Below are 18684 nucleotides of genomic sequence, written 5' to 3' on the forward strand. Positions count from 1 at the left end.
CTTTATTAGGTACACCTGTCCAACTGCTCGTTAACACTTAATTTCTAATCAGCCAATCACATGGCGGCAGTGCATTTAGGCATGTAGACATGGTCAAGACAATCTCCTGCAGTTCTCCCGAGCATCAGTATGGGGAAGAAAGGTGATTTGAGGCCGTTGAACGTGGCATGGTTGTTGGTGCCAGAAGGGCTGGTCTGAGTATTTCAGAAACTGCTGATCTACTGGGATTTTCACGCACAACCATCTCTAGGGTTTACAGAGAATGGTCCGAAAAAGGAAAAACATCCAGTGAGCGGCAGTTCTGTGGGCGGAAATGCCTTGTTGATGCCAGAGGTCAGAGGAGAATGGGCAGACTGGTTCGAGCTGATAGAAAGGCAACAGTGACTAAAATCGCCACCCGTTACAACCAAGGTAGGCAGAAGAGCATCTCTGAACGCACAGTACGTCCAACTTTGAGGCAGATGGGCTACAGCAGCAGAAGACCACACCGGGTGCCACTCTTTCAGCTAAGAACAGGAAACTGAGGATACAATTTGCACAAGCTCATCGAAATTGGACAGTAGAAGATTGGAAAAACGTTGCCTGGTCTGATGAGTCTCGATTTCTGCTGCGACATTCGGATGGTAGGGTCAGAATTTGGCGTCAACAACATGAAAGCACGGATCCATCCTGCCTTGTATCAGCGGCTCAGGCTGGTGGTGGTGGTGTGGGGAATATTTTCTTGGCACTCTTTGGGCCCCTTGGTACAACGCCACAGCCTACCTGAGTATTGTTGCTGACCATGTCCATCCCTTTATGAGCACAATGTACCCTGTAACATCTGATGGCTACTTTCAGCAGGATAATGCGCCATGTCATAAAGCTGGAAGCATCTCAGACTGGTTTCTTGAACATGACAATGAGGTCACTGGACACAAATGGCTCCACAGTCACCAGATCTCAATCCAATAGAGCATCTTCGGGATGTGGTGGAACAGGAGATTCACATCATGGATGTGCAGCCGACAAATCTGCGGCAACTGTGTGATGCCATCATGTCAATATGGACCAAAATCTCTGAGGAGCTTCCAGCACCTTGTTGTATCTATGCCACGAAGAATTGAGGCAGTTCTGAAGGCAAAAGGGGGTCCAACCCGTCACTAGCATGGTGTACCTAATAAAGTGGCCGGTGAGTGTATATAATAGATTGTATTATACTGGAGATGATGTTTTCTATATTTTACTCTTTCCATGAAATCGATGATAAGAGACTAAAATGAAGTCCCGGTGGTCGTATCTATTGGAAGCCATCGTGTCTCCAGGTTGTGATAAGTTTGGCTGAGAAATGAATCTCCAGTAGAGATGAGCGAGCACTAAAATGCTCGGGTGTTCGTTATTTGAGACAAACTTTTCCAGATGCCTGAGTGAATAACGAGCCCCATTGAAGTCAATGGGAGACTCGAGCATTTTTTAAGGGGACCAAGGGTCTGCACAGGGAAGCTTGGCCAAACACCTTGGAACCTCATAAAAGGATGGAAACACCACGGAAATGGACAGGAAACAGCAGGGGCAGCATGCATGGATGCCTCTGAGGCTGCTTAATCGCACCATTATGCCAAAATTATGGGCAACAGCATGGCCATGACAGAGTGACCGAATGAAGCAAGATAGCATCTAAAACATCCAATAATTGACCCTGACACTATAGACGGCATGCAGAGGCAGCGGCAGCAGCGGCAGGCTAGAGAGTGGCATGGCGACATACCCCAAATGGACTCAGGTTTCAAACCAATGGGTGGCAGAGAGGAACCAAAGGAGGTGAGCAAGAAGCGCTGAAATGATTTCCTATGTGAACAAAAGGTTGACGGTATATTTAGTCGATAACACAGCATGGTGGCGACATAGTGACCAAGTTCCATAACGTATCTGGTGAAACACCTGAAAAATGAGCCTGACACAGCTCGTTTGATAAGGGGACGACATGTGGAGGCAGCCATGGAGACGACTTCCATGATTAAGAGTGACAGTATGAGGCATCCATATTGCGCTTCTATGATTGAAACTTCAGGTCTCCAGCATGGCGGCGACAGATGGGCCGAGTTCCACTATGTATCTGGTGAAACACCTGAAAATTCTGCCTGACACAGCTCGTTTGATAAGGGGATGATGTGCTGTATATCCTCTCGCGCTCCAGCGTCTGGGGTATAGAGAGTTGAAATTTGCGCATGGAGACATTGGTGGACGCTGTGGAGGATCATGGAGGCGAAATGGACAGGAAACAGCAGGGGCAGCATGCATGGATGCCTCTGAGGCTGCCAAATCTTGGGATGGAGCTAGCGGTCCGCTGCCAGGCGAGCTTTCACCTGTCCAAGCCGCTGTCTCTCGGCTCCTCCCCACCCAAAATGGGTCTGGGGGCCAGAAGCGTTTACTTTGAAAAAATTATAATTTTCAAAGCAGGCGGGGGCTACAAACAGCACTTCTAAGAACCTTTTGTATAAGATCAAGTGTAGTAGTGTTCTTATAAGTTTGGGTTATGGCGGGTGAGGGGAATGTAAACAGATGCGCAAGAAGCGCTGAAATAATATCGGTAAATTATAAAAGTTTGCCAGTATATTTTGTGGATAACACAGCAGGGTGGCGACAAAGTTAACAAGTTTAATGCGAAAGCCATGAAAACAACCCAAAATTCTGCCTGACACAGCTCGTTTGATAAGGGGACGATGTATGGAGATGACGTGTGGAGGTAGCAATGGAGACAACGTGTGGAGGCAGCTAAAAAGACCCTGTGTGGAGGCTGCTTTAGAGACAATTAAATCTGGATAGTGCCTGTATGTGGCAGTCCAAAAAAGTTTTCAAACCAGAGGAGCAGGTAGGTGGTCCTCCAGAAAAATTTAATAGATTGAGTGCCTGTATGTGGCAGTCCAAAAAAGTTTTCAAACCAGAGGACCGGGTAGGTGGCCCTCCAGAAAAATTAAATACATAGAGTACTATAGCTAGAGCCAAAAAATAGCCAGTTTTCTCTGCTTTAGTGTACAAAGAGGAGGAGAAGGAGGAAAATGAGGAGGAGGAGTGCATACATTATTCAGGTTGAGCTTCTTTCACCTAGTGGAGAATGGAAATCCTAAAAAATCCAGGTTTTATTCATCTTGATAAGGGCACATTCACATGGCTGTCTGCGGGGACGTACATGCGGCCGCAAATTTGCGGCCACATGTACGTCCCCATAGACGGCAATAGCGGCATGGCCGCTCTGTGGAGGGAGGAGGGGTCACCTCCTCCTCCTCTCCAGCACACGGAGAGGACATACTGCTATGTGAATGTACCCTAAGCGTCAGCCTGTCAGTCGACAGGCGTGTACGCTTATCGATGATGATGCCACCAGCTGCACTGAAAATCCGCTCGGACAACACGCTAGCGGCAGGGCAGGCAAGAACCTCCAAGGCGTACAGCGCCAGTTCGTGCCACATGTCCAGCTTTGAAACCCAGTAGTTGTAGGGAGCTGTGTGATCATTTAGGCCGATGGTATGGTCAGCTACGTACTCCCTCACCATCTTTCTGTAAAGATCAGCCCTACTCTGCCGAGACTGGGGACAGGTGACAGTGTCTTGCTGGGGCGACATAAAACTGGCAAAGGCCTTGTAAAGCGTACCCCTGCCAGTGCTGGATAAGCTGCCTGCTCGCCTACTCTCCCTCGCTACTTGTCCCGCAGAAGTACGCCCTCTGCCGCTAGCGCTGTCAGAAGGGAAATACTGTTTCAGCTTGTGCACCAGGGCCTGCTGGTATTCATGCATTCTCACACTCCTTTCCTCTCCAGGGATGAGAGTGGAAAGATTTTGCTTGTACCGTGGGTCCAGGAGAGTGAATACCCAGTAATCGGTGCTGGAATAAATTCTTTGAACGCGAGGGTCACAGGATAGGCAGCCTAGCATGAAATCTGCCATATGCGCCAGAGTCCCAACGCGCAAGAATTCACTCCCCTCACTGGCCTGACTCTCCATTTCCTCCTCCTCCAACTCCTCTTCTTCTGCCCATACACGCTGAACAGTGAAGGACTGAGCAATGCTCCCCTCTTCTGTCTCGCCAACATTCTCCTCCTCCACCTCCTCCGATATGCGCTGAGAAACAGACCTGAGGGTGCTTTGGCTATCAACAAGGGAATCTCCTTCCCCCGTCTCTTGTGACGAGCGCAAAGCTTCTGACTTCATGCTGACCAGAGAGTTTTTCAATAGGCCAAGCAGCGGGATGGTGAGGCTGATGATGGCGGCATCGCCACTGACCATCTGTGTTGACTCCTCAAAGTTACTCAGCACCTGACAGATATCAGACATCCACGTCCACTCCTCATTGTAGACTTGAGGAAGCTGACTGACCTGACTACCAGTTCTGGTGGAAGTTGACATCTGGCAGTCTACAATCGCTCTGCGCTGCTGGTAAACTCTGGATAACATGGTTAATGTTGAATTCCACCTCGTGGGCACGTCGCACAACAGTCGGTGAGCGGGCAGTTGGAGGCGGCGCTGCGCTGCCCTGAGTGTGGCAGCATCTGTGCTGGACTTCCTGAAATGCGCACAGATGCGGCGCACCTTCCCGAGCAAATCAGACAGATTGGGGTATGTCTTGAGGAACCGCTGAACTATGAGATTTAACACATGGGCCAGGCATGGCACATCCGTCAGTCTGCTGAGTTGCAGAGCCGCCACCAGGTTACGGCCGTTGTCACACACAACCATGCCTGGCTTCAGGTTCAGCGGTGCCAGCCACAGATCAGTCTGCGCTGTGATGCCCTGTAATAGCTCTTGAGCGGTGTGCCTTTTATCGCCTAGGCTCAGCAGTTTGAGCACCGCCTGCTGTTGCTTAGCGACGGCACTGCTGCTGTGCCTAGAGCTAGCGACTGATGGCGCCATGCCCACGGATGGTAATTCAGAGGAGGAGGTGGAGGAGGGGTGGGAGGAGGAGGAGGCATAGTAGGCCTGAAAGACCTGGACCGAGGTAGGCCCTCAATCCTCGGCGTCGGCAGTATATGAGCAGCCCCAGGGTCAGACTCAGTCCCAGCCTCCACCAAGTTAACCCAGTGTGCCGTCAGCGAAATATAGTGGCCCTGCCCGGCAGCACTCGTCCACGTGTCCGTGGTCAGGTGGACCTTGTCAGAAACGGCGTTGGTCAGGGCACGGATGATGTTGTCTGACACGTGCTGGTGCAGGGCTGGGACGGCACATCAGGAAAAGTAGTGGCGGCTGGGGACCGAATACCGAGGGGCGGCCGCCGCCATGAGGTTGCGAAAGGTCTCGGTCTCCACCAGCCTATAGGGCAGCATCTCCAGGCTAAGTAGTTTGGAGATGTGGACGTTGAGGGCTTGGACGTGTGGGTGGGTTGCACTGTACTTCCTCTTGCGCTCCAGCGTCTGGGGTATGGAGAGCTGAACGCTGCGCATGGAGACATTGGTGGATGCTGTGGAGGATCGTGGAGGCAAAGGTGTGGTTTTCGCACTGGAGGTGTTTGGGCCAGGCTCCTGGGCAGGGGGCTGACTAGCAGAGGCAGCAGATGACACGGGAAGGAGCAGTGGTGTGCCCGGCCGGAGGTGAACGGCCTTGGTTCCATTGAGTGGGGTGTTTAGCATTCATATGCCTTCACATACTGGTGGTGGTTAAGCTGGTAGTGGTGGAACCCCTGCTGATCCTAGTGTGTCACAGGTTGCACACCACAGTCCGTCGGTCATCCGGTGCTTCTTTAAAGAACCTCCAGACTTCCGAAAATCTAGCCCTCGCCACGGGAGCTTCACTACGTGAAACATTTGGCGCTGATGCACCAGCTCTGGCCCTGCCTCTCCGTCTGGCCCCACCACTGTTCTCGTCGAGGACTCGCCTCCGTCTCAGAAGCACTGTATTCACCCGGCCTATCAGCCCAGCTTGGGTCTGTCACCTCATCATTCTCCGATCCCTCAGTCTGCTCCCCCCTCAGACTCCCTGCCCTGACAACAACTTCACCACTGTCTGACAACCGTGTCTCCTCATCATCCGACACCTCTTTACACACTTCTTCCACTATGTCAACAATGTCATCATCACCCACAGACTGCGACCGGTGGGATACCTGGGCATCGGAAAAGAGCTCAGCAGCAACCGGACAAGTGGTTTGTGACTCTGGGAAGGGTCCAGAAAACAGTTCCTCAGAGTATGCCGGTTCAAATGCCAAATTTTGCTGGGAGGGGGCAGACTGGGGGGGAAGGAGGCTGAGGTGAGTGCTGATTTTGGTGACATGGGTGGACTGCGTGGAAGACTGCCTGGTGGACAAATGGCTAGAAGCATTGTCCGCAATCCACGACATCACCTGTTCGCACTGTTCTGGCCTCAACAGTGCTCTACCACGGGTCCCAGTAAATTGAGACATGAACCTAGGGAGTGTAGCTCTGCGGCATTCCCCTGCTCCCTCATCAGCAGGTGGTGTCTCACCCTGCCCAGGACCACGGCCTCTGACCCCTGCAGTAGTTGGACGCCCATGCCCTCGTCCTCTACCCCTAGCCCTCGGGTTCAACATTTTCAAAATTAAAGTTGAAACTGTAAATTTTTTTTGTGTTTTTTTGTGTTTTTGTTTTTTTAAGAAAACGATGCTATCCTATTGCTATGGCTGGTTTCTAAACTACAATGACAGCACACAACTGGATTTTGTGCTGTGCCTGATGACTTTTAGTTTTCAAAAAAAAAAGAAAAAAAAAAGCAGACTGTGCCTAATTCAATCAAACCCCTAATAAATTGTCCCACCTAGGTTTTTGAGATGGATATGTGTGTCACTAAGAGCTAAACAGAACGTTCGCAAGTCTCCCTGCAAATTCGTCACAATATGGTACTAGCTGCAGTACTAGTGCCAGCAAGGCCAGCCACAAGCAAATCAACAAAAAAATAAAATAAATAACGCTATTGTAGGCCTAAGAAGGCCTGTTGGGTTCTCGTATGGCTAGTTTCTAGCCTACACTGACAGCACACAACTGGATTTTGTGGTGTGCTTGTCACTTTAAGTTTTGAAAAAAAAAAAATAAGGCAGACTGTGCCTAATTCAATCAAACCCCTAATAAATTGTCCCACTTAGATGTTTGAGATGTGTGTGTCACTAAGAGCTAAATAGAACGTTCCCAAGTCTCCCTGCAAATTCCTCACAATATGATACTAGCTGCACTACTAATTCCAGCAAGCCCACCCACAAGCTAAAAAACAAACAAACAAACAAACAAAAAAACGCTATTCTAGCTCTAACAAGGGCTGTTGGGTTTTTGTAGACTCACTCCTGCCTAACAGTAAGCTAATATAACACCTTAACTCTATCCCTGCCGCAGCAGCAGCTCTCTCCCTAACGGCATCCAGACAGAGAATGATGCGAGCAGCGCGGGCAGGGGCTAGTCTATTCCAGGGTCACCTGATCAGGCCAGCCAACCACTGCTATCTACGTGTAAGGGTACCACGTCATGCTGGGTGGAGTGCAGAGTCTCCTGGCTTGTGATTGGCTCTGTTTCTGGCTGCCAAAAATCAAAACGGCGGGAGATGCCATTTTCTCGAGCTGGCGAAGTATTTGTCCGAGCAACGAGCAGTTACGAGTACGCTAACGAGTACGCTCGAACGAGCATCAAGCTTGTACGAGTGTGTTCGCTCATCTCTAGTCTCCAGTAATGTGTCTGTCAGGGAAGTAAAGAGTTAATGTAGACATAATATAGAAACGCTATCAAAGAGAAGTAAATCCTCCCCGGACCCTGACTGATAAGAGACAAGAAGCTGCCGGTTACACGGCAGGAGGATCACCAGGAGGATCTATGCCCCTAGTCACATGTGTAGTAAGATTTTGGCACAGAGCCCCTGTGATGTGTGTTTTGATGACTGAACGGGAACCAGATGACCCCTAGAAGTGCAGGATGTTTCATCACTTGGGGCCAATCAGCCTCCCGTCTTCAGTAACGGCTTTTCCCAGGATTTCTTGGCTGATAATCCTGCACGTGGGAGTCTCTGGCTCCTTATTGACCTCCAGAGCCATTAATGAGGTCAGTCCCCACTGATTAGTAAGACAGGGGCCTCTGTGATATGGCCTTACACTGTCTCACCCTCCTCCCTGCTCTCTCAGCACTAAGAATACAGTAGGAAGTGCTGAGGAAGCAGGGAAAGGGGGAGAGCCCTCAGGATCATTAGCATAATTTGAAAAGTTGATATTTAGAAGGAAGGAGGTCATGGATAAGAATATAAGAAGATCACCGCCTAGTGCCTGGATCGATGAGTAAGTGTCACTGGTAGAGTTGGGTGAATCGATTCTAAAGATTCTAACTTTGGTTAGAATTTCAGGAAAAATTTGATTCGTCATGAAGCCGAAGTTTATAGTGATTCACGGGAACAAAGTAGTTTTTTTTCTTCTCTTTTTTTTTTTAGCTAAATGGACATGAGAACAACGTGTTACATGGGGAAGAGAACTCTGGGAAGGAGAAAGGAACACCGCCGATGACATCTGCAGACCTGTAAGCCAATCAGCAACCGGCAGGCTTATGTGATGTCACACAGCCCTATAAAACCAGCCATTTTACATCTCGCACTTCACACTTCATGTAGCGTCAAGCTGCTGCTATTGTACTGTGCAGTAGCGATTCTTGCTGCAATCCCTGGATATTCTTTATGGGGGTATCTGTATACCCCAAATAGCAGTTCTATTTAGTGACAAAATCAAATAGGAAGAAATCAGTTTGACTTTCATGCATCTGCAGTAGCGATTTCTTTATGCAGCTGCTGTAGTGATTTGGGTGTCAGTTGTGGGGTATCTGTATAACGCACATTCCCATACCTTTTTGGAGCTCTACTTTACAGCCAGATTTACGTGTGAAATCCATGTAGTTTATAAACTACTATGTCAGACAGAAAGGTGGCAGGTGGAGCAGTGAAGCGTGTCCAGGGAGCTAACCTTGGCACTACGGCCCTGCGCCAAAACATGCAGCATCACAATCCAATGACCTGGGAGAAATGGGTGTCAGATGTGGTCCATCCTACAGGTGAAGCAACAGCAGCAGCACGTAGTGGCACACATGCTGTATCAGCAAGTCAAGGCTCCAGCACCTCTGCCGAAGGGAGCTGTTTGTCTTTGACATCATCTCCCGGTCCAGATGCTCCTGCTCCTCACTACGCATGGCGCCAGCAGTCGTTGAGCGAGGCGATAACAAAGAGACAACTCTATGCGTCCAGCCATCCTAAGGTGCAGAAGCTGACCGTGCTCTTGTCGAAGTTGTTGGTACTGCAGTCTCTCCCTTTCCAAGTCGTGGACTCTGCACCCTTCAGAGAACTAATGGCTTATGCCGAACCAAGGTGGAGAGTTCCAAGCCGCAATTTTTTTTCCAAAAAGACACTGCCAGCCCTTCACCATTATGTACAACAGAAGGTGGGCCAGTCCTTGAGCTTATCAGTTTCTTCCAAGGTGCACGGCAGCGTGGACGTGTGGAGCTGTCACTATGGTCAGGGCCATTACATGTCCTTTACAACCCACTGGGTGAATGTGCTTCCCGCCCAGCCACATCAACAAATTCCACAAGAGACGGTGCTTTCTCCTCCACGTTGTCAAACTGCTGCTCCTGCGCCAGTGTCTGCCTCCTCCTCTTCCTTCTCCACCACCACCTCAGCCTCCATAAGTGCTGCTCCATCATACCACATGTACAGGGCACAGTGGTGCCACGCAGTTCTACATCTGGTTTGCCTGGGTGATCGAAGTCACACAGGGGAGGAACTGCTCTGTTTCATGCAACAAGAAATCAATGAGTGGCTTTCTCTGCGACAACTAAAAATCGGAACCATGTGACAGACAATGGGAGGAACATGGTGTCTGCACTGCACCGAGGAGGGATCGTCTGCATGGCGCACGTGTTCAGTCTGGTAGTCAACAGGTTCCTAAAGTCTTCCACCCATCTGCAAGACATTCTCAAAATGGTCAGAACAGTGTGCATGCACTTCAGCCATTCTTACAAAGCCAAGCACACCCTCCTCGAGTTGCAGCGTTAGAACGCCCTACCCCAACATAGTCTGATATGCAATGTTTCCACCCGTTGCAAGTCCAGCCTCCATATGTTAGACCACCTGTATGAACAGAGAAAAGCCATTAATGATTTTTTTGATGATGCAAGTGGACCGTAGTACTCCCCTGTGTAACTTTGATGTCAGCCACTGGCAGCTCATGCGTGACACCTGTCGTTTGCTCAGGCCTTTTGAAGAGGCCACGTTATTTGTCTGTTGCCAGGACTGCGGGATGAATAACGTCATTCCACTGCTTCATGTCCTGGAACTCATGCTGCAAAATCTGTCTGGTCAGGGCACTGGAGAAGTGGAGACTACATCTCATGGCCACATGAGTCCGGTGGGGGCTGAACTGGAGGAGGATGAGGAGGACGACATTGGAGCACAAGCAGAGTCTGGTGAAATCAGTGGTTATTCGACTCAGGTGAGTGGAAGTGAAAGAGAGGAGGAGGAGGAGCATCCAGAGGAGGTAAAAGATGACACAGATGTCCCAGAAGAACCGTGGCAGTATACTGTGGAGATGGAGGCCAGGAGTCTCTCAGAGTCACTTGCGCAGATGGCCCGCAGCATGCTACTTTGCCTAACTAGTGACAGCCGAATAGTCAACCTCCGGATAGGGATGACTTTTGGCTTTCCACCCTCTTGGACCCTCGCTACCGGGCAAAAATGGGTGACTTTTTTCCAGCTGCTGAGAGGGAGAAACAACTGGCATACTATAGAGAAATACTGTGCACACAGTTGGCCACTGCCTATGTGCAACATTGTCCATCCTCTGTCAGGTCTGACCGGGGGATTCCTGGCAGTCATCGCTCGCGTACTACTGCCACGGCTGCTGTGGGGAGCTGGGGGGGTAGGAGCAGTAGCAGCTCCATCAGCAGCAGCTTAAGTCTGGATTCCTTATTAAGCAACTTCCTTCACCCACCTAGTGAGGGGGGTAGCCGCAACCAGCAGCAGCAGGAGATGGAGCAGACCCTGCACCAGCAGGTGGTGGCCTACTTGGACAGCACTTTACCACCTCAGGTAGAGGATCCCATGGACTACTGGGCAGCCAAAGTTGATGCGTGTGTGGGTGTTTAGTGCGGCGGGGCCATCGTTACCCCAAGGAGAACCCGCTTGTCCAACCGTAATGTGGAGAGAATGAACTTTTTTCAAGATGAATCAGGCTTGGATCCGCCAGTATTTCAACTCACCAATGCCTAATGCATCAGATTAGATCAGCCATGACGCCACTATTCTGATGCTGCCACCAACCTGATGCCACACATCTGCTGCCAGTTGCTCCATCTGCCTCCTATCATCTTTACCAGGGACTGGAATTGTCACCCACCTCCACACTCTGTGATTGTGCCACTTTCTAGCCTCCTGCTGCTGCCGGCACCTCTACACTATATCATGGTGCCACTCTGCGGGCTCCTGCTGCTATGTATTTATTATGGATGTGGCATCTCTAATCTACAAATTAAAATGGAAAATTTCAACTTCTAATTCATTTCAAACTTCGTCATTGTGCCACAATGTGGCCTCCTCTGCTGTTGGCTATATGGGCTCCTGCTGCCGCCACCTCCAGACTCTCTCATTGTGCCACCCTGCGGGCTCCTGCTGCTACTGATGCCACCTCTACACTATATCATTGTGCCACTCTGTGGCCTACCATGTTGCCGCCACCTCCACACCTCTGACCTCATGCTGCTGGTGGCACCTTTGGAGTTCTTTTTTGTCACAGGCCTGATTTTTTCACGAAAACTGTAATGTATAATGGATGTAGCATCTCCAATCTGCTGCTACTGATGCCACCTCCACACTATATCATTGTGCCACCCTGTGGCTTTTCCTGTTGCTGCCACCTGTGGGTTCCTGCTGCTGCCGCCACCTCCGCCTCGACTCTCTTATCATTCTGCCACTTTGTGGCCTACTGTTGCTGCTGCTGATGCTGCCGCCACCTCTACACTCTTAGCATTAATAATAATAATAATAATAATAATAATCTTTATTTATATAGCGCCATCAAATTACATTGTACCACTTTGTGGCCTACCATGTTTCCGCCACCTCCATAATTTGTCATTGTGCCACTCTGCGGCCTACTCATGCTGCTGCCAACTGACCGATGTCTCCCTGGAACACCCTGTGATTTCCATAATGCTGTTTTCACCCTCCACCACTCTATGACGTTGCCACTATGTTTAGTTTCCCCCTTCATTTCATCTGCCAGAAGGATGAAAAGCTTCAGGATTGATAACCAAAAGCAGGAGTGGATACAGAACACACAGGACATGCAAGTATCCCATTTGCTGCTCATCTCTGGATCATATTTTGGATCCACTCCTGTTTGTTTTTGGCTTTAGCAATAATGATGGATTATTGACCGATTGAAAGAAGACACTGACATGTGAAAAGAAGGGCAAAATGATCAGTGACGTCAATGCAGAATTACTGCCGACACCCTCTGCACTCTTTTGGGGGGCTTTCCACATGTATCCGCGTGTAACAGAACAGGTTCTGTCGTAATCTATGGAATCATCTGATGTCAGTGTAAAAAGAGTGCACTCTTTGATGTTATAGTGGGATCTTGGCCCTCAGCTCAGTCCTTTCGAGCTGGCACAGACGTTACCTTGTCAGGCTGCATTCCCGCTTCGCTTATTTGGGGAAGTTGGCCCCTGTAAGTGCCCATGGAAGTGAAGAGTAAAGCGATTCTAAGAGTGGCGGCTGTCATGTGCGTGTCATACTAAAACACAGCATTGTTTGAAGACCAAACCACGCTCCCTATGCTCCCTAAACAACGTTCTACAACACCCTACAGGCTCCCTGCAGCCAGAAAATACCTGTTTTGTAATGTGATTCATCATGATTCGATTTGTACCGAATTACATTTTTTCGATAAGTTCGGCGAATCGGGACAAACCGAAATGTAACAAATTTGCCCATCTTTAGTCACTGGTTTATAACGCTTCATTTTGTTGGAATTTCTTTCAGTTAAAACCCTAGTCTTAGAACCATTTGCATAAGTATTACCTTACAGGACTTGTCTTAGGAGTATTTCCATCATGGTTACTTTACACTACTAGTTTTAGACCTATTTGCGTCATTGTTACCTTACAGCACAAATCTTGATAATATTTGTATAAGTGTTACCTTATGCTACAAGTCTTAGACCCATTTGTCCCCGTTACCTTATAGCACTAATCTTAGTAGTATTTGTGTCAGTCTGATGATACACTACCAGTCTTAGATCTATTTATGTCACTGTTACCTTACACTGCTAGACTTACAAATATTTGCATTGCATTTACCTTACATTACCTATATTTACATTTACATTACATTTACCTATATTTACATTTATTTACATTTACCTTACATTTACCTATAGTCTTCCAGCCCCAGCCTAGCCCCCAACAGAATGATCCAAAAAGAGAGAAAAACGAGAGAGAAAATTTGTGGCTCCAATTAATATCACAACTTTATTAAATATGTTAAAAACACATAAAATTTCATCCAAAAAGGTTCAGGGAGAAGACAATCCAGGCAGTGTGTCCAAAAAACAGCAAGACAAACTCAATAAAGATTTATGTGCAACTTTATATATACTAAAATAAACGCACAATACAAATGTGACAATGCCCGGTGCAAACAGAAACGAAACGTGTGGAACTTTCCCAACGTACAGGTATACGCATGTTTACCAGACTATGAAGTAATTATGTCACGCAAATACCTGTGAGGGATTTGTCAAACTGTACCCTGGTGTTTTTAATTGGGGTTTCTTTATTGAGCTTTTCTTATTGTTTTTTGGACACGCTGCCTGGACTGTCTTCTCCCTGAGCCAACAGGTCCCAACAGGTCCATACCCACGCCGTGGGCGGCCCTTTCTATTACCAAGGGGGTATGCAGCACCCCTGCAAAATACAACTCCTATTAGATATAATAGGAAATCATTGAGACTGATCTACTCCGTGAGCCCCTCCAGTATCTATAACCAGTAATGCAGCCGGTTAATATCTGCTTGTATTTTTGGGGTGGAAAGTTCTAGGTCTTTCCTTACTGAGATGGGATAAGAAGCACAAGGCTTACAAGCCCAGACACAAGACCTACAACTAAGGCCTGCAGGATTCACCTTCATGGCCTGCCCGGAGCACTGCGGAAGCAGCTCCACATCCATCTCCAGCCTGAAGCTCCCTATACCAAGCTGAGAGGAACCTTTGCCGAACACCATCCAACCAGAAACCCTGAACCAGTTTCTCTGTTTCCTGCTGTTGCTGCCTTTGCCGTGTTCTGGAATAAAAGGAACTGTACATTTATGTCCCTCAAGTAATCAAGGGAAACACCATAGGACAACCATTTGAATCTTCAGGACTGGGACATCTCTCTGGTGAATTTCTCTGCTACGATCCACTGCCACCCGTGCCTTCCCACCCCCCCCCCCCCCATAGCCCTGCCATACCCGCTGGTGTGAAGGGGAAATTAATTGTAAATACTAGTGATACGCCACCATTTGTGATTATTTCAGGGATTCTACGCCAGCGTTCTGGATCAGAAGCCCCATTGTCTATATGTGATGATGAGATGATGGAGGAGGTGACCTCACACCTGCTCTGTCCTCTATAATCAGGAAGGTCTCCTCTTACCTGGTGATGTGAGGGGCTGGTGGTCCTCCATAATGATGTCCTTGTACTGGTCCTTGTGTCCTTCTATATACTCCCACTCCTCCATGGAGAAATAGACAGTGACGTCCTGACACCTTATAGGAACCTGACACCCATAATGACACAGTCATCACCCAGACCCCTCCCTTGTGTTATTGTACAATGTCCCAGCATTCCCGGCAGCGCTCACCTCTCCGCTCAGCAGCTCAGTGATCCTGGAGGTAAGTTCTAGGATCTTCTGCTCATGTATCAGTGAATGAGGTGGAGGCTCGGTGATGGGGCTCTGGGTCCATCCTCCTGACACACGGGGGGTCACACACTCACCAGACGACTTCTTCACTACTGTGTAATCCTGTGTATGGGGAGACACTGATCACTACATAGATCCTAAGAATCCTTCACCTCTCCAGTCATTTCCCGCTGTTATTCCTAGAGATAAGAGCCGTGTCCTGGGAGACTCTCACCTCTCCGGTTATCAAGGAGATCATCTCCAGGGTGAGATCTTGGATCATTGAATCTTTCTGGTTCCTGTCCTTGTGCATCCTTTGTGGGCCATTCTCCATCATGATGTCCTTGTACAGGTCCTTGCGTCCTTCTATATACTCCCACTCCTCCATGGAGAAATAGACAGTGACGTCCTGACACCTTATAGGAACCTGTGGTAAAAGCACAAAATATGGCCATGACTTATTGTTTGAAGTTCTCCTTCCTTTGGTAATTGCAATCAGAATGAGTCGGGACAGATGTCTATAACTCAACTCGGCAAAGAAGCCTGCACAGCCGGGGGCGACCCAGTCACATACACTATATCAAAAGAATCAGATAAGGTTACACCTCACAAATATTCTGCATGTATGTAACACCCTATCCAGGATGAAAGAGATGTGCTGAGCAGTATGTGGGGGGAGCCTGTCATCCTTGCAAATTTAGTGTAGATAGGACTCCAAAACCCCCACTAAACTCCACTTTTATTTTACAACTGTTTATGTCTTTTTTTTCCTGAGAATTGTAGTTTTCTTTTGTCTGCATTGCACATCTATGTATTAAATTTTGAAAACTTAATACACTTAAGTCTTTGCTTGTAGCCAGAAAGACCTTAAAGGAAACCTATCACTTGAAGTGGTAGGTGTAAGAAGGAAATAACGAGCACCAGCTCAGGGTGAGCTGGTGCCCCAGCTTATTTCTGTTAGTGTTCTAAACTGCTATATCGCGGTTAAAACACTTTTTAAACTTTATATCTGAAGCTGCTTCGGCGCACGGAGGTACGCGCTCAGCGCACCATGCGCGTGACCGTGCGCGCGGCTACATAGGAAGTGAAGCAGAGCACAGTCACGCGCATTGTGCGCCGAGCGCGTACCTTCGTGCGCCGAAGCAGCTTCGGCTATAAAGTTTAAAAAGTGTTTTAAACGCGATACAGTAGTATAGAACACTAACAAAAATAAGCTCCGGCACCAGCTCACCCGTGCTGGTGCTCGGTATTTCCATCTTACACCTACCATATCATGTGGTAGGTTTCCTTAAAAGGACATGTACCATCAGATTACTGAAGCACAAATGATTATTACTTACCTCTCTGTGCCGTCGCCGAGAGTAGCAAGCTTTATTTCTTACATCTTTGCATGGGCACATTTCTTAAAAAATCATTTTATTGCATATGCAAATTAAAGGAAATCTACCATTTGATTTGATGCATTAAGAACCAAACATACCTTGAGACTACTGCAGCTACATTGATGCAGGAATATATCTTGTTTAATCCCTGAGCTGAGTGGTTTTGCCGAAAAAACTATTCTAACATTCAGGACCTTGGTAAAGCTTGGTCAGACTGTCTGTCTACATAAACACATTACACACAGAGCTTAGTCAAGACAGGACTAATAAACCTGAGCTGGATGACTCATACACAGCAGCTGGGGGATGGTGCAGCAATTGATTACTTCTGCCTACAGGCACAAAACAGTGATTACATCACTCTCTGGTGCAATGCATAACTAATGTGCTAGGAAAAGTGCCAAGTCCCAGCAAAGGAGCAACAGAGCTTCATTATCATAATTTTATAATTGTTTTATCAGCAAAACCACTCTACTATTTGTGCCTCAGGGCGGCTGCCACTGCCCCAGGAGTGTTTTGAGAGACGGTGATGTCGCCATTTTCAAATCTCATGCTGGGCAGTAGACAGTAGCGCAGGGAGTGTGAAATCTTGCACATGCACAAGGATGCACCACCCTGCGCTGCTGGCGAGCCGCCATCTTTACCAATATCCATTTTGAATCCTTCACACAGCACTACATACTATAACATTGTGGTACTGCAGGGATGTGCAACACCCCTGCCAATGTGCAGGCAGAGGAGTGCTGCGAATAAGCCCCTCAGTCTGTGTCTCTCCTTACAGGTGAGCGGGCACAACTCACCCCAGGGATTATACAGTCCTATAGAGGTAATTAGCAGTGGTCGACCCTGCCTGTACAGCAAGGGTTAAGATATGTAATGATTGTTACCCAATGATATTCTTCCATGTGAACTGGAGTGTAATTGGTCATTGAGCCGCCACCTGACCAGGGAATAACAAAACCCCTGGACGGGAAGGGGCAAGGCCTCTTGACTTCCAGAAATCTCTTAGAGCTCTTAGAGGAGCATCTCTTGGAACCCAGCTCTCCCTAGAGAGCACATCATCCATCTGAGCAAACACACACCTTCAGTGCTACACACAGAACACCCAGGACAAAGCTGCAGCTTCCATATCTCGACACAGCTACCTCCCAGCCTGCACCTACTACCAGGCTGGTGAACCAACTCCTGAGGATCACTCTCTATGACCACTCCAGTAATCCGGAATGCTCCTGTATCCGGAATCCTTAACCAGATAGTTTGGCCCGTTGCCTGCAGTTGTTCTAATAAAGAACCGTGAGTTATTTTGCACAACGTTGCCTCCATCTGTTCCCTGGATTCGGCTGTAACACCAACGGCTCCCCCATCCATTACACAGGGATATATCTTACAGACACTCAGGAGTTGCCTCAGGGAGATCCAGTACCTCAGCCTCTCCCTCCATATTTCTTGCACACACCACCTGCTGGAGACCTGCCAGGGTGTAGGACAGTCCTCTGGTCCCCATACCAAGCACCGTGACCACGGCGTGCCTAGGCCGCAACCGCCAACCACTCCCGTATTCTGGAGGGTTCCGATTGTTGCCATGGCAGCCTACAGTCTCATAGAGTCATGGATACTGATCTCTAGTAACCTGCCAATGACTGTTAGAGATTAGAAGTAAAATTGCAATATATTCTAATACAGTCGTATTGCATTATATTGTACAAGCGATCAGACCCTCCAGGGTTAAAGTGCCCTAGTAAAAAATAAAAAACATATAAAATAAATTTAGCTTTAAATCACTGCTCTTACCTTATAACACATATAAAAATAAACAGTAAAAAGCATAAACATGTCAGGTTTCCTTACATCCCAAAAATGATAAAACATTATTCCCAGCCGTGAACACTGTGATGGAAAATAACCGCCAAATGTCCGAATTGCCACTTTTTCTCCATTGTTTCATACATAAATACTTGAGTACAGTATTTCAGACAGTCACGGAGGTCCCAAAATATAAACGAAAACGTAGAAAAAATTAATGTAATTGAAAATGTCAGCGCGACCCACAAAAAATATATAACCTTACACAGATCCGTGCAGTGGAGTATGAAAACGTTATTGGCCTCAGAATTTGGCAAAATTGCAAAAAGGGTCCTAAAAGCGTTAATAATCTTATAGCTAATTGTGTCATCCGTTATTTGGGTTTCTAAATTGTTGGGGGGATGTAGACAGGCGCTAATAATGGAATAATAATAGCACAGGAGGTGGCAGGGAGCATCGGAGGGAGAGCCAGGGCTAAGAGAGGAGAATTTACCCACCCAGACACCTCCCTTGTGTTATTGTACAATGTCCCAGCATTCCCGGCAGCGCTCACCTCTCCGCTCAGTAGCTCAGTGATCCTGGAGGTAAGTTCTAGGATCTTCTGCTCATGTATCAGTGAATGAGGT

At 48.0% G+C, this 18684-nt stretch overlaps 3 protein-coding genes across 3 annotated transcripts in view; 2 read left to right on the forward strand and 1 right to left on the reverse strand.

Moving 5' to 3' along the window:
- The window catches only part of LOC140119734 (uncharacterized), a 71074-nt gene extending 69784 nt beyond the window's left edge, over positions 1-1290 (reverse strand). The window contains 1 exon segment of the mRNA XM_072139090.1: positions 1224-1290. Within this exon segment, the coding sequence (XP_071995191.1) occupies positions 1224-1290 (67 nt within the window).
- The window catches only part of LOC140119779 (uncharacterized), a 654457-nt gene that overhangs the window by 488189 nt on the left and 147584 nt on the right, over positions 1-18684 (forward strand). The window lies entirely within an intron of this gene.
- Positions 1-18684, forward strand: part of LOC140119822 (uncharacterized) — a 661039-nt gene that overhangs the window by 407410 nt on the left and 234945 nt on the right. The window lies entirely within an intron of this gene.

Source organism: Engystomops pustulosus, chromosome 2, assembly GCF_040894005.1.
Source record: "Engystomops pustulosus chromosome 2, aEngPut4.maternal, whole genome shotgun sequence".
In the NCBI taxonomy this organism is placed as follows: domain Eukaryota; kingdom Metazoa; phylum Chordata; class Amphibia; order Anura; family Leptodactylidae; genus Engystomops; species Engystomops pustulosus.